At 43.4% G+C, this 22,711-nt stretch overlaps 1 protein-coding gene across 1 annotated transcript in view; it reads right to left on the minus strand.

Annotated features, from left to right (window-relative positions):
* VPS13D (vacuolar protein sorting 13 homolog D) overlaps positions 1-22,711 on the minus strand; it is a 265,234-nt gene that overhangs the window by 179,847 nt on the left and 62,676 nt on the right. The window contains exons 26-33 of the mRNA XM_088455788.1: positions 19,257-19,434; positions 17,558-17,768; positions 15,037-15,208; positions 13,096-13,211; positions 4,702-4,914; positions 3,294-3,556; positions 1,817-1,950; positions 1,409-1,564 (exon numbers count right to left, since the gene is read on the minus strand). Coding sequence (XP_088311914.1) covers positions 1,409-1,564; positions 1,817-1,950; positions 3,294-3,556; positions 4,702-4,914; positions 13,096-13,211; positions 15,037-15,208; positions 17,558-17,768; positions 19,257-19,434 — 1,443 coding nt within the window. The remainder of the gene's footprint in view (positions 1-1,408; positions 1,565-1,816; positions 1,951-3,293; positions 3,557-4,701; positions 4,915-13,095; positions 13,212-15,036; positions 15,209-17,557; positions 17,769-19,256; positions 19,435-22,711) is intronic.

The raw sequence follows: 22,711 nt of genomic DNA on the forward strand, positions 1-22,711 counted from the left end.
GTAAGCTCCATTGGGGAAGGGGTTGAGGTGAACAATTCAATATTTTCTATATGGCTGCACTATATATACGTAAGCAATAGTATATATTCTAATACTAATACTGTATACCAATAATTTGTGTCCTCTTCTTGTGCCTTCTATTTTAGAACTCTCTGTGATGGAATCTAAATGCTGGGTAATGAATTAAATTGTTCCCGGCAGATGCGATAACCACCATAACAGTAAACAGCAAAAGAAAAATTTACATTTGATGACCATAAAAAAGGACAGCTGGCATATGGTTAATGCTGACAGTTCCAAAATAAAGTAGGGCAGATTCTGTGAGTGCCATATACTCCGCTTCGGTAGTTGACAAGGCAAGAGTAGGCTGTTTTCCGCTAGCCCAGCTGACTGCTGCTTCATTATGTGACAATTTAAACTTTGCCTGTAGCGTTCCAGTGCGTTAACAACCAGTACAATGTAACAGCTCTATGGGAAACCTCATTAAGTACTTAGGGCCTGATTCACTACGGATCGCTATTGCGATCGTAGTTGTGACTACGCATGCAGACCCACTGCGAAAATATCATAATGAATGCTATTGCAATGCCATTGCACAGCCAGCATAGAGACACCCACTACCACTATCTCACATCCGTAATACCTTGCAGTCCTACGTATACATCGGGAACATCGAGTAACATTGGCCCCTCACGCACAATTACAACACGCCTGCGTTTCTCCGACCACTCCCCCGTAACCACTCCCAAACGCTGACTACCCGTCACACACTCTGCGATGGCTTACCGTGCTCTGCGTGATCGCAGTGCAATCGCACTGTAGCCGCTGCGCACTGAGATGCATACTCATGCGCAGTACGCAACAATCAGCCGACTGCGTACCCTGCTGCAACTGCGATCCGTGTTGCATTAGGCCCTTAGTATATAATGCTAACGGGAGGCTTTGAGAACACACTGACAGTACAGGGCTTGGTACAGCAGAAAAGCTAAAGATGACAAAAGGAGAAGTTGCTCATAGCACCAAATCAGATACTATCTATCATTTTATAGAATGCATTATAGAAATATCTAAAATCTGATTGGATGCAATGGCCACACCTCCACTTGTGCTCATTAGAAGCTTGATAAATCTCCCAATATGTCACTGCATGCCCTTGGCATTGGTTTTCAGGGTGTGATAGGAATCGTCTATACCTGACAGCAGTAGAGCCTTCCTTGGAGACCGGCATTGTCCTACTACACAATAAACCTTCAGTGAAGGTAACGATATCGCAGCCATAATATGGTAATCATACCTGCATTCAAAGTTTGGCAAATATAAATCTGTCATCTGACGACCAACATAATGAGCTACGATAGTTCCCTAAGCACAAACACACATGAAATGAAAACGGCTTTTCCAGTTATACCTCAAGAATTGGAGGGAAATCCTCAGTGTTAAACGCATCCATGAGACCAGAACTGTTTTGGTAATTTGAGTTTCCAACCAGCTCCATCTGCACATGAACTGGGTCAATGATAGACAGAGCCGTGTCCTGTTCATTACCCAAGCGGCAGGAAAACACCTAAGTACCAATAGACAACAATTAATTCTTCACAGTGATGGTCACATAATAAGGTGACTGCCTCGGTAATAATAGGGGTTATTAATCAAGACCCGAGCTGATTTACCCATTCAATCTCTCCCGTTCTGCCTCGGTTCTGCCAGGAAATGATCATCACCCGCCCCTTGTGTTGGTTACTAATTTCCTCACTTTTATTAGGGCACCCGTGCTCTGTGCAGATAACAAGCTGAGATTACAAATAAAACGTCTTACCTCAATCCCGAACAAACTGCCAGAAAATGGCCGATCCACCAGTTTGGGCTTGTAGGTGAGAACGGTCGTTCCTTTCAGAATTATGGCATTTGTGTCAACACAAGATGCATCTTCCACAACAACAAACTCCGTTCCTGTAAAAATAATATATATATATTTTTTTTAGACAGACTCAAATCACATAAAAGCATAGAAAACAAATGGCTGATAATGACACAAAACAGAGACAGAGCAGTGGAAGGATTTCCCCTAGTGCAGAGAGCCCCAGAAGCATGATGCGTGTAACCTCACCACCAGGCTAGAAAGATCTGAGGCACACCTATCAGCTGGATTGTGTTATCACCAGAACCTCACTGCATCCTCTCTGCAGATCTAGATCTACTTATGATGATCATCTTGGGGTTGAATACTCTTTTAAAATGCCCATTCTAATTACACACACCAGAGGCAGAAAGGTTCAGATGACCCTTACATTGCAGGCTATCCGTTTATTATGGACTAGTGACATCACTGAGACATACATATTCATGGTACTGGTTCTTAATGATCTGGTAAACTGCTTTCTCATGATAACTGATCCAATCAATCCATCCAACCCACAAAAATGGCGGTCTTTACAGCATGCAGACAATGGATCCCTTTACAGTACAAATTCACCGTTAGTTTTTGTTAATAACCCCAGACCTACAGATAATGTGGATTTCCAGATTATAGCCCCCCGTTACTTGATGCTGGGAAAGATGTCCAGAGAGCTATGAATGATTTTCCCCAGAATCAACTCTCAGCGTGATGTAACAGCAATGTCCTTTTTTTGCTCTATGTAAGGGGTAACAGTTAATCAACAAACAATCCATAATAGATTGAGTTGTCCATTAAGACAAGTCCAATTTGGGCTAGTTAATCAAGTAGTTTCCAACTACTAAATCAGGGGTATTCGACGTGTGGCCCTCCAGTTGTTGTGGCACTACACATCCCAGCATGACATGCTAAAACTGTGGCAGGGCATGCTGGGATGTGCAGTTCCACATGTTGACTACCCCTGTAAATCCGTCAAATTTTAATTTCAGAACTCGGGCAGAATTTAGGACATTCTGACTGCCCCCATCTGAAGGGAAGGACCTTCTGGATTATGGTTTCTTATGGTACCAATGCTCTTAAAACAAATATTAAATGCATCATATTAAGTATATTATTTTTATCGAACACCTTGAACAAGCCGAAAGTTGGGATTGTAAACAAAGTAACATTTTCCACCTCCTAAAGACGAACAAAGTATCACACAAGTTTTATTCATACATTGGCCGGCCAATCACTTTATTACAGTGTAACAACGTGTAACCAACACTAAGTAGATGATTTGTTTTTCTATCATCCGTAATACAAGCTTAATTTATAATAAATTAACAAGGCATTATACAGCTTTCATCGTTTCTAAAACTGTATTGATAGGATTTGGGAAAAAAAAAAGATTTCTCACCAGTTACATTGATCTTAAGTTCCAGCTGCTTTTCGGGAGTGATCTGTATGGAGGACCTCTTCGTCACAACCCCAGATTTTACCGTTTTAGGAAGCACTGGCGAAGAGGTACTGCTTCTTTCGTCTGGGAAACGGTGGTGAGTGAATTTTTTTGTTTCGCTTGGTGTTTGCAGAAACTTGTGCACTAGCACCAACCAGTCAAATATTAAAAACACGCGCAGGTTGTTAAGGACGATGGTGAAGCAGGAAGTGTCCTTTGTGGATCTGCAAAACATGACAATGATAAAGGTCTAATAGAAAACTAGATGAGGACAAGTCTTGAAGAGTAGGGTAACAACTAAAGCGCACAGGCTCCAAGATTTGGTCAGGATGTTAAGGTTTGGGTACAATATAAGAATTGGAGGAAGTCAACTGAACTATAGGAGTACTGGAATTTTATGTAAAAAGTGCAGTAGTGAAGGGTACAGAGATTTTGGAAGACTTTTAAAAAAAAAACCTAGACAGTTGTGAGTTCGGTACAGGAGATGCCTAAATCAGGGAGTCTGATAGTCGGACAGGTTTCCCAGGTTTGGGAAGTTTCTAAGAATCATGTACATAGTTACAGTGTAACAGCTGTAGACATTTACACAATGCATATACCTGAACAAGAACATGGAATGTATAGAGACTCTGACTAAAGCTGGGTAGACACTATACGATGCATGTATCCAGCAATGGAATGACACAATGTAAATGAATTGCACACGCCGTAGACACTATAAGATCCAATGTATGACGGCGCGATATATCGCATGGAGTTGTTAATTGTATCGTCCCATCTGCTGTTTTGCGCGTCTTTCGCAATGAACTAACATCGTAAACAATAGATAAGGCATACACACTGCACGATCCGTACAATATATAGTCCCAAATCCGCACCGAAATTATATATCGTACAACGGATTGCATAGTGTGTACCCAGCTTAATATATAAAGTACCGCCATAAACTGCAAACAGAAATCAGCTAGTGGGAGGTTACGCACAAAGTCACCCGAACTTGCGCTTAATTGTATACATCCCCTAGATGAGCCAGTTATGAAAGATGGATTTTTCTGCAATTTTCAGAACTGGCTGAAGGCTAGACATTACAGCAAAGACTCAACAGATGGTACAACGGCCAAATCTGAATTCACAGCAAGGCTTCAATGGAATTTACATCATGGACAGACTCAAACAGCTCTAAAATATTCCAAAGACAATGACAATATATGATTATTGTGTACAATGCAGGTGACAATAATACAGGATAATATTAGCAACACTATGAAAATAATCATAGATATTAAAGAATGGCCTAGTAAACATAAAGTAAAGATTATTGTTGGAGAATGTCTTTAGCAGCTATACCCAAATCCAGGTGTTTTCTTACCGGTGATGTAACTCAATCTGTAAGGAGCCGGGGTTGCTGATGCTCTTTGATGGCTGCAGGATGCAGTTGAAAACATTGGGTTTGTGGGCAACGGGTGGCTTGTGTCCAGCAAAACGAGTGTCAAAGGCCATCATAGAATGGGAAACCAGGTTGATGGATGTAGTCTGGTTTGAGAAGCTCTCAAAAAGCAGTTTAGACTTTTTAAAGTCAAACCTAAATGTTATAAAAGGAAAAAGTTCCACTTGCAAAGAGCCGTTGCAACATAAATTCTACTTAATTGCAGCTATGTTATGTTGTCCAAAGTTCTTGTACATACATTGCTACTCTATATGAAGAATACATCCTATTTTAAGAGCATGCCCATAATAATATTTAGGATAGGAAGTATGTGTGCAGGGTAGACAGAGACACATTCATTCTGCAAATAAAACTAAGTTGTAATTGACAATAAATGGCAGACAGGCCCGGGACACTGCTATATGCATTGAGGCCCAGTTGAGGTCTAAAATAACCTTAATAACCACACTATTTGGGGATTATAATATAACTACTCTTTTGTAATAACATTATACTTGTCTCGCACAATATATCAAATTTTGACTCACTGCGACATATTTAATTTGCCTGATTATCAAAGAAAAATAATTTCCTTTATAATGAGAACTGAGGGTAGATTCCTACCCAACTCTCGGCGCTAGTGTTGTTAATACAAAATTGTCAATTGGGATCAGCTGCAACTGCTAGGAGTATACTGTGAACTCCCACTAAGATACTAATGGAACAACATGGGCAATGCGCTGTGATCACGTCGGACTATGATGAGAGTGTGTTGATACACAATGTAATACACAATGAATGAATAAAAAGAGAAAAATATTTTACTTCTAAAAATGAAATACATACATCACACACAATACATTAAACGTATTACATGAAACATAAAAATATAGATGGATCGAACTAATGAAATGCAAAAGTGTAAATGGGTTAAAAATTGCATCAATATATAAGCTTGAATCAGAAAATGAATCCTATTGAGCGAGAAAAATTGATATAGTGGAATGTAACAGATCAGATCAATTGTATCATTTCCATGGATTAGAATTGATACTGTCTCAGTTCTTTTTCACACTGTTTAGTATTACTGCCTTCTCACACCTGGAATAGATGTAGGTTATCCATATATATGAACTTTGGTTAAAAAAATATATTGCTGGCGTCCCAGCATATATTTGTTGTATTTGTGATAACCGATTGGAGTGAAGGGACTCCTATTATAGAATGAATATTCCTATATAGGATATGTCCATCTGCACAGTGGAGAAAAAGCAGCAGACAAAAGGTTGTCTTTCTCTCCGTGTGTATGGGGAGAGAAAGTGTGTCTTACCGCTCACCGGATAGATGCAACAGCGCTCTCCCAAATCAATGCAGTCTCTGTGGGGAGATAATGGTCAGCATACCGTGGTATCGGTAACTCCGTTGGTGGCGGCTGTTCAATCAGCTCCAAAATCCCGCTGACAGAGTAAGTGTGGCAGTGTTCTCCCGGGTAAATATGATCGCTGTAGGGAGCTGGATGGTGATGCTCCGTGAAACTGATTTCTCCGCTGCCTGTGCGGTCAGCTCGAAAATTCTCCAAGGTGCAGGTACAGGTGTGTGATAAGCAGTGGAAGGATTGAACGACAATGACGTATGATCATATTTACCCGGGAGAACACTGCCACACTTACTCTGTCAGCGGGATTTTGGAGCTGATTGAACAGCCGCCACCAACGGAGTTACCGATACCACGGTATGCTGACCATTATCTCCCCACAGAGACTGCATTGATTTGGGAGAGCGCTGTTGCATCTATCCGGTGAGCGGTAAGACACACTTTCTCTCCCCATACACACGGAGAGAAAGACAACCTTTTGTCTGCTGCTTTTTCTACACTGTGCAGATGGACATATCCTATATAGGAATATTCATTCTACAATAGGAGTCACTTCACTCCAATCGGTTATCACAAATAACAGGATTTTGGTACTTACCGTTAAATCCATTTCTCCGATTCCACAGGGGACACTGGAGCTTCATGACAGTGGGGTATAGACGGTGGGTTGAGTTGAGCCTGGCACTTTAAAAATCTACAAGTGTGACTGGCACCTCCCCCTCTATGCCCCATCAATCCCAGTTTTAAAGAACTGAGCCCGAGAGGAGACGGAGAACAGACTGAAGAACAGAGAAGGAGAACAGGAAAAGAAACATCCAACATACTGACACACTACAAGAACACAGCAGGCTGCAGTGAAAAACAGTCACACAATAAAAACAGACCAAACTGCAACAGAACTGAAGCAGAACAAGCAACTGAGAACAGGCAAGAAGCACTGGGTGGGCGTCCAGTGTCCCCTGTGGAATCGGAGAAATGGATTTAACGGTAAGTACCAAAATCCTGTTTTCTCCTTCATCCACTAGGGGACACTGGAGCTTCATGACAGTGGGGACGTCCCAAAGCTACCCTCCTGGGGGGGAGAGTGCTGAACGCCCTGCAAGACACTACGACCAAAATTTGAAGCAGAAGCCGCAAAAGTGTCAAATCTGTAGAAACGTACAAAAGTATGAACCGAAGACCACGTCGCTGCCCTACAAAGCTGTGAAGCCGAGACACCTCTACGTGCCGCCCAAGAAGTACCCACAGAGCGCGTAGAATGCGCAGAAATGGATACCGGCGGTGGTCGAGCAGAAGCAACATATGCCTGACGAATAGTCAGACGAATCCACCTGGCCAAAGTTTGTTTAGACGCAGGCCAGCCACGCCGATTAGCATCATAAAGGACGAATAGAGCCTCTGATTTACGTAGCCCCTCAGTACGGGACACATAAATGCGAAGTGCCCGAACCACATCCAAGGAGTGAGAATCCCCAGAAGAGTCCGACAACGCTGGCACTACAATCGGCTGATTCAGATGAAAACCCGAGACCACCTTGGGCAAAAAGGAAGGCCGGGTACGAAGTTCCGCCCGATCTTCGTGAAAAATCAAGTAAGGGGAACGGCAGGACAAGGCTCCAAGTTCAGACACACGTCTGGCCGAAGCCAGGGCCAATAAAAGGATCATCTTCCAAGTCAAATACTTCAATTCCACCTCTTGCAAAGGCTCAAAGGTGGATGACTGAAGAAAAGATAAAATAAGATTCAGGTCCCAAGGAGCCGTGGGTGGCACAAAGGGAGGCTGAATTCTAAGTACCCCTTGAAAAAAGGTCTGAACCTCCGGAATCAGAGCTAGGCGACGCTGGAAAAAAATAGAAAGAGCAGAAATCTGCACTTTAAGCGATCCCAAGCGTAACCCCGCATCGAGGCCTTTTTGAAGAAAAAGAAGAAGACGTGGTAAATGAAAAGAGGAAGTGGAGGATCCACGACCTTCACACCAGGAGATATAAGCCCTCCAAATGCGATGATAATGCGCTGATGTTACCGGTTTTCTAGCCCTAAGCATGGTAGGAATGACCGACCTAGGAACTCCATGGCTTCTTAGGATGGTGGTCTCAATAGCCACGCCGTTAAACAAAGCCGCCGTAAATCCGGGTACACACATGGACCCTGTTGTAGAAGGTCCGATCGTAGCGGAAGAGGCCAAGGTTCGTCTGCCAGAAGGAATAAAAGATCGGAGTACCAAACCCGACGAGGCCAATCCGGAGCCACTAGGATGATGGTAGACGACTCTCGTTTGATCCGCTTGAGAATCCGAGGGAGGAGCGGAAACGGTGGGAACAGGTACACAAGGCTGTACGGCCAAGGGATCAGTAAAGCATCCGCTCCCACCGCTGCCGGATCCATGGTCGTGGAGCAGTAAAGGGGTAGTTGATGATTTATCCGAGATGCCATCAGGTCTATCTGTGGCTTCCCCCATCTGCAAACCAGTTGATGAAAGACCTTGGGATGAAGGGACCACTCCCCGGGATGAAGATCCTGACGACTGAGGTAGTCCGCTTCCCAGTTGTCGACCCCCGGAATAAACACTGCGGAAATGACCTCTACGTGTCTTTCTGCCCACAGAAGGATGCGACTGGCTTCTCTCATTGCCATCCGACTGCGGGTTCCCCCTTGGCGATTTATGTATGCCACTGCAGTGGCGTTGTCGGATTGTATCCGAACCGGAAGTCCTCGTAACAGAGGAGCAGCCTGTATCAAAGCTCTGTAGACTGCCCGCAGTTCGAGAACATTGATTGGTAAGAGGGACTCCTGCTGTGACCAAAGCCCCTGGAAGTGATTGTCCAGAACCTCCGCTCCCCATCCGCGGAGGCTGGCGTCCGTGGTGACCAAGGTCCAATTCCAAATTCCGAAGCGCCGACCCGCTAACAGATGCTCCGTCCGAAGCCACCAGAGCAAGGACCACTGAGACAGAAGATCCAGTTGAAATATTCTGGAGTGAAATCTGCCGAATTGGATGGCCTCGAAGGAAGCCACCATTTTCCCCAGGAGACGGATGCAAAGATGCACAGATACTTTCCTGGGTCTGAGCACTAGACGAACCAGCTCCTGTATGGCTATGGCCTTGTCCCTTGGCAAGAATATACGAAGCAGAACAGTGTCTAGAATCATTCCTAGGAACTGAAGTCTCTGGGACGGCATCAACTGAGACTTCTGGAAGTTCACAATCCATCCATGTTGAATGAGAATCTGATGTGTAAGGGACACTTGGTGTAAAAGGACTTCTGCCGTCGGAGCCTTGATGAGTAAATCGTCTAGGTACGGAACTATCGTCACCCCCCGAGAGCGCAAGTGAGACACCATGACGGCCATCACTTTGGTGAATACCCTGGGAGCTGACGAGAGACCGAATGGCAGGGCCTGAAACTGGAAATGAGCTTCCCTGATGGCAAATCTGAGGAAAGCCTGGTGAGGAACCCAAATTGGGACATGCAGATAGGCGTCCTTGATATCTATCGACACCAGAAACTCTTCTGCCTCTAGTCCCGCAATGACAGAATGGAGAGATTCCATCTTGAACCTGTGAAATGAAAGATACTGGTTCAAGGATTTCAGATTCAGAATGGGTCTGACTGACCCATCTGGTTTCGGAACCACAAAAAGGTTTGAGTAAAACCCTTGTTGTCTTTGTGCAGTGGGAACCGCCACAAGGACCTCGGCCAGCAAAAGTTTCTCGATCGCTTGACGCAAAATTAGTTGCTTCAAGGGATCGACGGGCAAACCTGTTGTAAAATAACGCCGAGGAGTGAAAGCGAACTCGATCTTGTACCCTTGAGATACCAGATTTCGAACCCAAGTGTCTGGAGAAGTCCGTCTCCAAACCTCCGAGAAACGCTGGAGGCGAGCCCCCACCTTCGGATTTCCGAGATGGGATGGGAGCCCGTCATGCCACAGGCTTGTCTGCTGGCTTGGGATCTGGACGGCGGCCAATATTTGCTTGACGTCCTCTAGCACGGCCTCCTCGCCCCGCTGAAGACGAACCTCGCGATCGTCCCTGAAATCTTGCCGATGCTCGAAAGGAACGAAAGGAAGGTCCCCTAAACGAGCGACGCGGAGGAGGTGCTGATGAAGGTAGAAAAGTACTCTTACCTCCAGTGGCCAGCGAGATCCATTTGTCCATGTCTCCTAAGTATACAGCAGACTCCGCGGAGTGCTGGATCTAAGACCCTCAGTCAATTGTTCCGCCCACTTTTCCACAGCCTTGTTGACCCAAGATCCTACCAAGGCCGGCCGGAGAAGTGCACCTGCGGACGTATAAATGGATTTCAAAGTGGTTTCTAATCTCCGCTCTGAGGTTTCCTTCAATGTAGTAGCTCCTGGAACAGGTAACGTGGTCTTCTTTGACAACCGAGAAACCGAAGAATCCACAGGTGGCGGGGTCTCCCACCTCTTCCTATTTTCCGCAGGAAATGGGTAAAGAGAGAAAAAACGCTTAGGAATCTGGAATTTACGGTCCGGATTCTGCCAGGCTGCCGTCATCTGTTCATCCAACTGGAGAGAAACAGGGAATGTGACGCCCATCTTCTGTGACCTGGCAAATAAGGAGTCTTCTAACGATTCTGGAGCTTCCTGGCCAGAAATCTTAAGAACTTCCCTTACCGCTAGAATGAGTGCGTCAATACCCTGCAATGCCTCAGGTTCTTGTGAGTAAGTCTCTACGTCTGATTCGTCCAGCATCTCCCCTTCCTCCTGAGACGAGTGATCCGCTGCCGAATCCTCATCCGACTGGAGAACCGCCGGAAGAGCCCTCTTTTTAGATGAGCGACTTACCGTAGCTTCAGGAGCTTTAGACGCAGAACCCATCGCTTGAGCAAGGCTATTCACCGAGCGGACTAAATTCTGAGCCCACGCTGGTTCTGCTAGAAAAGAAGGGTGAGATGTGCCAGGTAGATCTCTGGCAGACTCCCGTTCCCTACGGGAAGCGGCTAATTCAGAAGAAAGGTCCGCCATGACCCCGGCCAAACTATTTATGAAGGAGGGAGTGACAGACTGCGTGTTAGCACTGTCTGCTTCACACGTCTCGCACAGGGAAGACCCTTCGGAGCGAGCATGGGTAAACTTCTTCCTGCACTTAGTGCAGGCAAACAGCTTTTGTGATGCAGTTTTTTCTGTCCTGGATGTCATCATGTACTCACAGACAAGCACCACATACAATTCAGGAATGCAGAAGAAGTATAGGGAGAAGCAGAATTACAATAATAATGCTACTCAAGTATGGGAGCAGACAGAGCAATAAGGGAGGAGCAGAATTTCAATAATAATGCTACTCAAATTGCAGGCAGAGCAGTATAGGAGGAGCAGAATTTCAAGAATAATGCAACTCAGTAACAGGGGCAGACAGGCATATAAGGGAGGAGCAGTCAATAGGACCAGAAAGTAGTTAAAACCACCTTCTGTATTTACAGACCCCCTGTAGATGCTCTCAGTCTTCTTCTCTCCCCCTCCGCTCAGTGCCTGCAGTCTGAGGCGCCACTCCCGTTCAGAGCGCGCCAAACTAGCCCAGGCAGTGAAGGAGGAAGAGGAGGAGGGACCCATAAGCTCCTCCTCCTAATGGCCGCCGCTTTGTATGCGCGCGGCATACACTTATACAGTGGGACGTTCTCACTCTCTGTCCCCGCACTGACAGCGGGGGCCAGCGGCACGACCGCCGCCAGTGATAACCGTGCCGGTGCCTTTTACACAAGCACCGGCACGCAGAGGCAGGACTGCTGTGACCGCGCCTACCTAACAGCCAGCGCCGGTGTTCTATCACAACACCAGCGTGGCAACTGACAGCGGGGCTGACAGCCGCGCGCTGTTTTCAGACCCAGCAGTTATTTTCACCTCTCCTGCTAGTCAGGAGAGGTGTGCTACTCACCGGGCTGCTGCGGCCAGAGCGCTGGGCAGTGAGGGGAGAGCGGGGACCCGGACACAAGCCAGTGGTAGCTGTGGCGGGCCCCGCTGAGTCTGATGACTCCTAACTGCCTATAGCAGCCTCCCCTCCATAGGGTGACCGGACACAGGCTGCAGTAGCCGTGTGGTCCCCTCTCTGGCGGCTCCCACGATGCAGGCAGACTGTCACAGCTAACAGTCTGCCTGTCCTCTTGTGACTTTGATTCTTTTATCTATATAAAATTAATATAAGGGCTGGAGACAGCCCCTGTGCACCGGCTCTACTCGGGCACATTCTAAAAACTGGGGTTGATGGGGCATAGAGGGGGAGGAGCCAGTCACACTTGTAGATTTTTAAAGTGCCAGGCTCAACTCAACCCACCGTCTATACCCCACTGTCATGAAGCTCCAGTGTCCCCTAGTGGATGAAGGAGAAACAACAAATATATGCTGGGACGCCAGCAATATATTTTTTTAACCAAAGTTCATATATATGGATAACCTACATCTATTCCAGGTGTGAGAAGGCAGTAATACTAAACAGTGTGAAAAAGAACTGAGACAGTATCAATTCTAATCCATGGAAATGATACAATTGATCTGATCTGTTACATTCCACTATATCAATTTTTCTCGCTCAATAGGATTCATTTTCTGATTCAAGCTTATATATTGATGCAATTTTTAACCCATTTACACTTTTGCATTTCATTAGTTCGATCCATCTATATTTTTATGTTTCATGTAATACGTTTAATGTATTGTGTGTGATGTATGTATTTCATTTTTAGAAGTAAAATATTTTTCTCTTTTTATTCATTCATTGTGTATTACATTGTTTATCAACACACTCTCATCATAGTCAGACGTGATCACAGCGCATTGCCCATGTTGTTCCTTTATAATGAGAACCATAATCACTATTATCTACCTGCAACTAAACAGCGTATGTAGCACAAGCAGTTATGTTCTTTGCTGAATGTATATTTGTAAACAAATGTCACCTCCATTTATAGTCAAGATACAGAATCCCATCACTCTTCTGTTCTTACCGAGCCAATGAATGGTGTATTCCGTCTTTCCCTTTGTCTTCAAGAAGTTCCAAGCTGACATTGACCATATCGATGAGGAAAGACACGCCTGTGTACACCTCCCCACTTAAAACAGTCTGCAGATAAAAGGGAATATGAACAAGCATATAAATACTTGTAAACTGGTTGGGAGGCCACCAATATATCTTACTAAAGGTGCCCACAAACTAAATGACTCACAAAAGATTTCCCTTGAACTCCCCGGCAGCTCCCTGGCAGTCCTGGACAAACTATATCGCGCATAAAGTGTTAATTTTGACTAACGACCTATAGCGCGTCCTTAACGGTTTCCAGTGCATCGGTAAAGGGATTGCCAGATCTTAACTGCAGTAGGTAAGATCTGAAGATACGATTAACAACCCGTGGGATCACGCATCGGATCGTTATCACTCAGTGGAAACTGCACGATTTGCACAAATTTGAACGATTTATCGTTACGATGCATCGATATTGTGCAAATAATGGTCTAGTGTGTGGGCACCTTTACACCAGTCTGATAACTGCTCTCACACATTTCCTACTGTAATCCAAGTATCTAGACCCAAACTTCTCCAAATACCCACATCTCATTTATTGTAAGCCTTATTTACATAATACTTCCATTGCACAGTTGTTAATAGACAAGACATTATTCATGTAATTACAGTCAAAAATAAAAGTGTCCCTGCTTGAATGGGTTAGATCAGGGGGGGGGGGCAATAGGCATAAATGGATGGAGAAGTCTTCTTGATGAAAGCACTGAGAGGGAGCAAAGGCCACAAGAATTTTAAGGAGCGAAAATGATATCAGATATCAATGTAAGATACAGTCGTATGTGTGACACATGAGAGGCCAGAGTATATCATGATTGCGAAGCAGTTTCACATAACAAAACGCTGTACATATAGCATAGCAAGACTTATTATATAGAACACTTTACTACATGCATAGTGCAAAATTATAGTATTTAACATTAATTAGTAATTACACAGCTTTCCAGGAGGGTCAAAAAGCTCAAACAAGGAATTTTACCAGGGATGTGCAGTCAGGGTAGGCAGAGCCTCCCCTGTCATACTCCTGAGATTTTATATAAAAATGATTAGAATAATACTAAGAAGATATTTATAACTTACAAACATCTTCTTTGTAAATTGTAATCATTTTTATAGTTAACATTCTCCACGGACTGCAAGGAGATGAGAGATGAGGCAGGAACAGTATAGTCAGACACTGCTTGCAGAGCTGGGGGCTGGGCCACACCACGGGTAGTAAGCTGCACAGAGAGAGAGAGATAATAGAGGCATGCCTCTTTAGGGGGTGTGCCGTGAGCACTGTTGGACACCATGAATGTGTCATTTGACCATGAAGTGAACTGCAGTGTTTAGAGATTGGATCTCAGTCAGCAGCAAGAGAAGACACAGTGATACAGGTAGGAGAACCAATGAACACTGAAGCTTAGTGTAGTGAGGAGAGAGTTACAGTGAGTAGGGGGTGAGACAGGGTCCCAGCCCTCATGCCCATCTCCATATGTGCCTCCCCAGCCATTCACCTCACATCACTGAAATGTACAGTGTTTTCAGTTTACCTTCTTCATTATTTACAATTTGATTGAATCTTTACACAAACCAAAATCAGACCTAGGAAGTTCCCGTGCTCTTTAAACTGCCCGTCTTCATTTCCCCTTTACAAAGAGAACCACCTTTTGCATCCAGTTTCAAATATGGGGAAGGGAACGGGCCTGATCAGATGCTGCACAGAATAATCCCAAAATAAATACATTATTAAGCTCAAGGTTCGCAAATTACTTATCTTAGTAATACACTGTATACACCAGTATTATTATTAATTATTATGACTGAGCTTGTACTTGATTTTCTCAAGAGTTCCATAGACAAATATCATAAGACAAAAGTGACTTCCTACATGAATCCGTGGATCTTGCAAGTCATACGGCCGCATAAAATCGTCAACAGGTTCTCCCAGGTTATTCTCCAACAAGCCTCGGATTAATTTATATTTACTCAGATCCAGTGAACAGTGAACGGAGGATAAGCTGCCGTGAATTGACATATCGGGAACAAAATGGTTTATTTCTCTGGGGAAAAAAAAACAACAACACATTTTTGGGATTTTAAAGACTAACAAAACCTTGTTTACATATAAAGCGAGTGAGCAGCGCTGAGCAGTGTAACGTCTTTTTCACCTGAATAGGCATCTTAGTCACAATCGGAAGCAACAAAACCGCTTCACGACACTGCACTGATTAATGTAATATGCGACACGTGTACATCGGTCAATCTGTATAGAAAGCACAACGGAACTTGACGTGACAAAAAGACGCGGCTGCTGCATTGTGGCACTTCGTATACAGGTACAGGCTCAGTCACACACCGGCATACAAGTGTCGCACCGAGAAGGGGTATTTGAGGTTCGGTTTTCCTGAAATACAAAACACACCTGAACTTAGGGGTTCCGAGTCAAACCAAGTCCCAGTTCGGAATCACTTTGGGGTCCTGAGTCGAACCAAGACCCATTTAGATTCTGCAGTCTATTCCGAATTCGGACTTCAAAAGTGAACTCAGGTTTTGGATTGCATGTAAATAGGTCCAAAATAGCTGTTTTATAGATTTTTTAATCGATGTTCAACGATTTTTAAGGAATCCAAAACCGAACTCGAAACAAAACACTTGAGGGTGGTTTTGCCAAAACCAAAACACGATGATGACTTAGAACCAAAATACAGAGCTCCGCGCACATCTCTATACGCAACTTCGGCAAAAGTGTATGAGGACACATCTGTATTGGATCACACAGTGCAAAGAGAACTTTACTTTGAACTAAGGTCAATAATCCAAATATGTTAGCATGGCATGTTTCTTCTTACTATGGTTAATAAATTGCGTAACAAACTTAGTATATGCCCTGTAAGATCTCTAACCTCCTTTGTGGGAAACAACATAATAATCTGGTTTCTTTTTAGGTAAAGGTAAGAATATCACGCAGGAAACCCCAGAAAAGTTCTAAACTTGCCCAAACTGGACAAGGCCTTTAATGTTCATTAACGATATAAACCGATGAACAAGAGCCAAAGCAAGGCACCACTATGTGGACATATATGACGATCCATGCTTCAATATAGACAGTAGCTTCTGGAATTTACAGCTGCAATCTCATGAATATTTGCTTTTCACTCTGTGTTGGTGATTATGGCACTGTGTAATGTACTGCAGGGATTGTATAGTGGTTAAATCATAGAGCATGTTTTCTCTGAGTAATACAATAATTGCAGAAAGAATAGGCAGTAAGGCCTAACAAGTCAGCTGAGGAGAGGTAACATTGGGTAGTGCAGTGTTACCCTAAGAATCTAAAACCCATTGCAGGAACACTAAATAACACGGGTAGAATATTTCCTATACAGATCAGCCTGCCATGGCACAGATAGTAATGCCCTGTGTATGATCAAATATAGTTTGTCACTGCTCTACTTATATATTGCTTACATAATACTCCCAAAATCTCCAGCCAGGTCAAAGCTCAAGTACAGATGTATCTACATACACCTATCCTCAAATAATGCAAGTAGGCCGCGCCATGTGTCTTTTTCACACCACTAATACAGAGGTATGCATACTAAGTGTATGTGCATACTAATAGCAGTGTGAAAAAGACAAATCTGTAGAAAAAATAAAAAAGGCAAGTGACCGAGGTCGGGTATGACTGAGCCGCGCCAATTATCTCCCCATGCAGAATTGTAAGAACTTACACTGCCATAATTGCAAAAACAGTGCAAATCCTAAGCCCTCAGAACAGTAAAGTCTTTTAATATGTGACTACGCCGTAAAAACTAAGGGTCTCATTCAGACCCGGTTGCAAGCTCCGATGCACTCACAACCTGGTCGATGGTTAGCCCTGCGCACGCGCAAGCCCCGGAGCGAGAGAGAAACTCTCTCGCTCCGGAGCTATCTACAAAAGGGACGGCTGTCGATGTTGATCGACAGCTCGCCCCGTTTTGTAGGCGGGCCAGGGGGTGAACAGTTTTGTGGGCGGCCGCACTGACATCAGTGATGTCAGTGGGGAGCTTCCTGCTTGATCAGAGCAGGAAGCTCCCTGGGGCTTGCGGTTGCCGAGACCCAACCTTAGGGTCTCGTCGCAAGCCCCGATGGTCGTGATGGTGTTCACCATCGCGACCATCAACCTGGTCGGTCGCTAAGCTGTGGGTGGTAACCCACAGCTTAGCGACCGACCAGGAGGCCGCACTAAAAAAAAGGAAGCGGCCGCCCTCATTCAGAGAGAGCGATCGTTTCTTGCGACCGCCTCTGAATGAGGGCCTAAATGCTCTGCGATAAAGATGCAAAAATGGCAGAATGAGACCCAATGCTGCTAACTGAAGTAATAGTGAATATTCCGAAAATAAAATCTAATGATTCCAATATCTTCTACTTACTTATCCAAATTCCTCTCTAGCTGCAATTTCAGTCTGCACTGCTCAGTTAGAAGACTCCCACCCATCTGTCTGACACTGTAAGATGGGAAGGACAGGTCTGTTCGGGTCTTCTCCAAACATTCGGCAGTATCTCTAGGATGTCTCTCTGCAGCAAAGATGTCCATGTCTTGCAGGTCCACCACAATGCAGTCTAATAGGCAGGTGTGTTCATCTACAAACAGAAAATAATATGGTACATCTACATAGCTGGATGTCTGTGTGCTGAATGCGACTCTTGGAGACTCTATTGGTTTATTAATTGTCCTTAAAACTAGTTTTATTCTAACATTCAGGGCTCAGTTTACACGTTAGATGAAACAAGCAAATAGAAGTAAATATAGAAATTAAACTAACATCAGAACATACCCCTAGTGTAAATGAAGAGTATTAATCATAGAGGAATTCGACACGTTGGATACTTTCATTACACTCTCTGCTAGCTCTTGAGCTGCTGCATTGCAAAATATTGGAACTAATTGTCTCTCTGTTAGCTCTTGAGCAACTGCATTTGCAACATGTTGCAAGATACTGGAACTAAATGGATACAATGATATCTCCTATAACAGTATGTATGCAGGATAAACCATCTGACAAAATACTCATTCAAATATACTAGAATCTATATAGATTTTTTCATCTGATATTATTTCAAAATTAGAAGGAAGGTTTTTCTGGCATTATTTTCAATAACAAGGGATATTTTTTGATTGCTCAATTATATATATATATATATATATATATATATATATATATATATATATATATATATAATGTGTTCAATCTAACCACTTAAAGCTGCATACACACACACACAACGATTTTGTTACCAACGATTTTATAAACGATTTTCTGTCAGATTGTGTATGCAGCTTAAAGCTGCATACACACACAACGATTTTGTTACCAACGATTTTATGAACGATTTTCTGTCAAATTATCTGTCAGATTTTTTAAAGTGTAATGAACGATTTTTTTAAACTACAAACGATTTTTGCATATTCCCTTACTGAAAATCGTTCAGTTGACAAGTCTGACTGAACTACAAACGTGAATGCGCATGAATAATAATCGTTATCGTTTGACTCAGAAAGTGAACGATTTTTTCAAACGATATCGTTTAATGATAATCATTCAAAAACTCATTGTGTGTGTATGCAGCTTCAGAGTGCCTCCTTCTCTTCCTTCTCCTTATTGATACTTTCATTTCAAGCACAGAGATAGGATAGGACTTCTAATATCTTTATAATCTACAGTGGTGGGGAAGGGGTGCAGCTAATGCACAGGTAACACTAATGTGATGGCACTACTGTTTCAGTTGATAAAGATACAGTCTATAAAACTGAACACATTTATTATGGTCACTGTGAGTGTAAACCATTCAACTAATTAGATGTTATGGGACTATGCATGACAATGTAGAACTTTCCTAATGAACAATATACTGCTCAGTGACACTACACACCCTTACAAGGAGGGCATATATTAAATTCACAGCATACTGATGAAAGTAAAAATTGACAGCAGACAATATTAAAAGACACAAAGTCAATATACAAAAGTTCCACAAAAGAGGCAAATGTTAATGGGAAGTTGAGGCAGGTGGGTACTATACTAAAAGTCTTTAAATGCAAAAAAAGACAAATGTTGTTTCAGTTCTTACCAGGGCTTGCGGGACAGTTAGTTTCATTACAATCTTTGCTTTCTTTTCTAGATTTCGTGGTTGGCGCCATAACTAAACCTTCCACAGAATCACAATCCACGTTTGCCTTCATTTCATTCCTCCTAGTAACGACTTTGTGCTCTGGAGTAACGATGGGAGATGAAGACTGACCTAAACTCTGATTAAACGTAAAAAAAACCCAAAAAGCATAAGATTAGTTACAAACATATAGCTAAATGCCACAGAACACACAGAGCTTCGGAAATACACATACGATTATCGTTAATTAGTATATTAGAGAGAAAACGGTTGGTCTTTTTTTTCAAATGCTTCGTATATTTTACAGATGATGTTCTTTAGGAAAATAATTACCTTATAATGTACATTTTTGTAAATATCTTTATTATGACATCAGATTGAACAATAGATTTGCTTGTCCCGCAGGACCCAACCCGGAGTAGCTACTGCTAACAACCACGTAACCCGTAGCACCAAGTCTCTGGCACTGCTTTTGCCATGCTCGGCTTGCACGCAGTCCTGACCAGTGGCGAGCTCAGGTTTAATGATTAATGCAATTCAGCAGTTTTGTTGTGGCTGAAAGTCTACTGCCTTTTTCTCCCTACTATCCATCCAGTGTAGCCGCAGCATGGGGACCAGTACAATATTTTACACTTGTGGTCTAGCACACTTACCATACCCATATTATTGGTTTATCTGGGCAGAAACACATTTAGATCTGTATTCTTCACAGATAAAAGTAAATGAAAGAATACTCAAAGTAATATATACAGAGTAAGTAACAGTAAAACCCATTAAGAAATACACTATATGGACAAATGTATTCAGACACCTGACCATTACACCAACAGGGACTGTAATGACAATGTATTCAAATACATATACTTTAATATGGAGTTGGTCCCCCTTTTGCAGCTATAACAGCTTGCACTCTTCTAGGAAGGCTTTCCACAAGATGTTGGAGTGTTTCTGTGGGAATTGACCCATTCATTCTGTAGAGCATTTATGAGGTAAGGCACTGATGTTGGATGAGAAGACCTGGCTCGCAAGCTCCATTCCAGTTCATCCCAAAGGTGCTCGATGGGGTTGAGGTCAGGGCTCTGCAAGGGTCAGTCAAGTTATTCCACACCGAACTCATTAAACCATGTCTTTATAGTCCTTGCTTTGTGCACTGGGGCACAGTCATGTTGGAATAGAAAAGGGGCTTCCCCAAACTGTTGCCTCATGTTGGAAGCATTGCATTGTCGGTATGCTGAAGCATTAAGATTGCCCTTCACTGGAGATAAGGGGCCTAGCCCAAACTGTGAAAAACAGACCCATACCATTATCCCTCCTCCACTAAACTTCACAGTTGGCATGAGGCAGTCAGGCAGGTAAACGTTCTCCCAGCATCTACCAAACCTAGTCTCTGACTGCCAAACAGAGAAGCGTGATTCGTCACTCCACAGAACACATTTCCACTGCTCCACAGAACAGTGTCGGTGTGCTTTACACCACTCCATCCGATGTGTAGTATTGGACTTGGTGATGTGAGGCTTACATGCAGATGCTCGGCCATTAAACCCATTCCATTAAGCTCCCGCCGCATAGTTTTTGTGCTTACAACATTAATGTCAGTGGAAGTTTAGAACTCTTCAGCTATGGAATCAGCAGAGCGTTGGCGACTTTTACGCACCATGCGCCTTAGCAGTTGTTGACCCCGCTCTGTGATTTTACGTGGTCTTCGCTTCGTAGTTGAGTTGCTGTTGTTCCTAAACATTTCCACGTTCTAATAATATCATTTACATGTGATCATGGAATATCCAGCAGGGATGAAATTTCACAAACCGTCTTATGGCAAAGGTGGCATCCTATCACAGTACCACGCTTGAAGTCACTGAGCTCTTCAGAACGACCCATTTTGTATCACAAATCTTTGCAAATGTAGACTGCATGGCTAGGTGCTTGATTTATACACCTGTGGCAACGGGTCTGATTGAAACCCCTCAGTTTAATAATTATCAGATGTGGCCAAATATTTTTGTCCATATAGTGTACATCAAACTGCAAACGATCAAGGTCCTGTTGCAATGTATCAGCTAAAGGATATGGTCACCCACAAATACCTCCTCCAGCCCTGTTTCATGTTAGGCATATCAGTAGAGTTGAGCTGCATTAGCGTCCGTATTGGAATCACAGCGCCATTTGCACCTTCTCTCTAACTCGGTCCAAATTAGATGAGAACTAGCTACTGTTCCAGAGCAGGTGAGTGCTCCCAAAAGGTGCAGTTCTGCTACTCAATGGTAGGGGGAGCTGTACTTGTGGGTTAACAGGGCGTTTAAAGTCTATAGACTTTTTGCTAAATTTAAGGTAATGTATTTATCACTTTAAGGACATGCAATAACTTCAACACCGAAAACCCATGCAGGACACGGAATTGAATAATAAGCACAGAGAATACAGCACACTACCAGAATTTGTACCCCTGACTGGAGGCAGGCAAGCTCCTACTAGGTTGAGATAAAAACTGTTAATTAGTTATTTTAGATCAATCAACAAAAAGGGTCTCCTAATATCATGCTAACTGCTAGAACGTTCCCCAGTCTCCAAAGCTTGTCTGCTGAGACTGATCCATCTAAATCTCCCGTACTAAGCTTAGACACTTTACCACAAGCTACTGTTCTATGGACAGCCCACAAAGCAATCTCCCTCACTATCCTGATGGTCTATGGTTCAGCTCTGTTATACTAAAACCTCCTATAGGAAATGCCATCCATCTACAGCTTCCGCTTTATAAACGCCTTTTCCGGTCTGATTATCGCTTGCCTGCACAGGTGAAGGTACTCAAACACTCCTTTCTGTTTGTGCATTCCCACATTAAGTTGCCCGGGTGACCCTTATTGCTTTGGCAAACGTACATCTGGTTACAGTTCTTGCTTTGTTTATTTTTTATCGTCAATAAATCTCTGAACACCGGCCCCCCGCGCTGTAACTGAACCATTCATATAATCTCATCTCCTGCAGCTCACACCACACAGAGCCCGCTAGCACCAAGGTGCATAGACATAAGAGGCCATCATACAGGAAATGTAGATACAAAGCAGAACAATTTATGTTGGAATAAACACTGCAGTCAGCGCTTATGGAATTTTGTGGATTATGAATAGAATTTCATACATATTTGTAGGAGACTACACATCGTAGTAATGGAGGATAGTGAAGGGAGGTAACTGGTACAATGACCAAGAACTGCCCATACTAAGCAGTCATACAAGGTCAATAGGTTTGCTTTAGACATTTAGTGCAAATGGAACCATCAATATGACTTGCACAATCCAGCAGAATTCCATAAAGCTTAGACAGACACTCAAACTACAGAACCCTTCAAGGAATCGCAATACCTTTAATAACACTGGATCCTTGTATGAAGACCCATGTAAAATTAAGTCCTTCAGAAC

Source organism: Taudactylus pleione, unplaced genomic scaffold (genome assembly GCF_031769625.1).
Source record: "Taudactylus pleione unplaced genomic scaffold, aTauple2 ptg000671l, whole genome shotgun sequence".
NCBI classification, from domain to species: domain Eukaryota; kingdom Metazoa; phylum Chordata; class Amphibia; order Anura; family Myobatrachidae; genus Taudactylus; species Taudactylus pleione.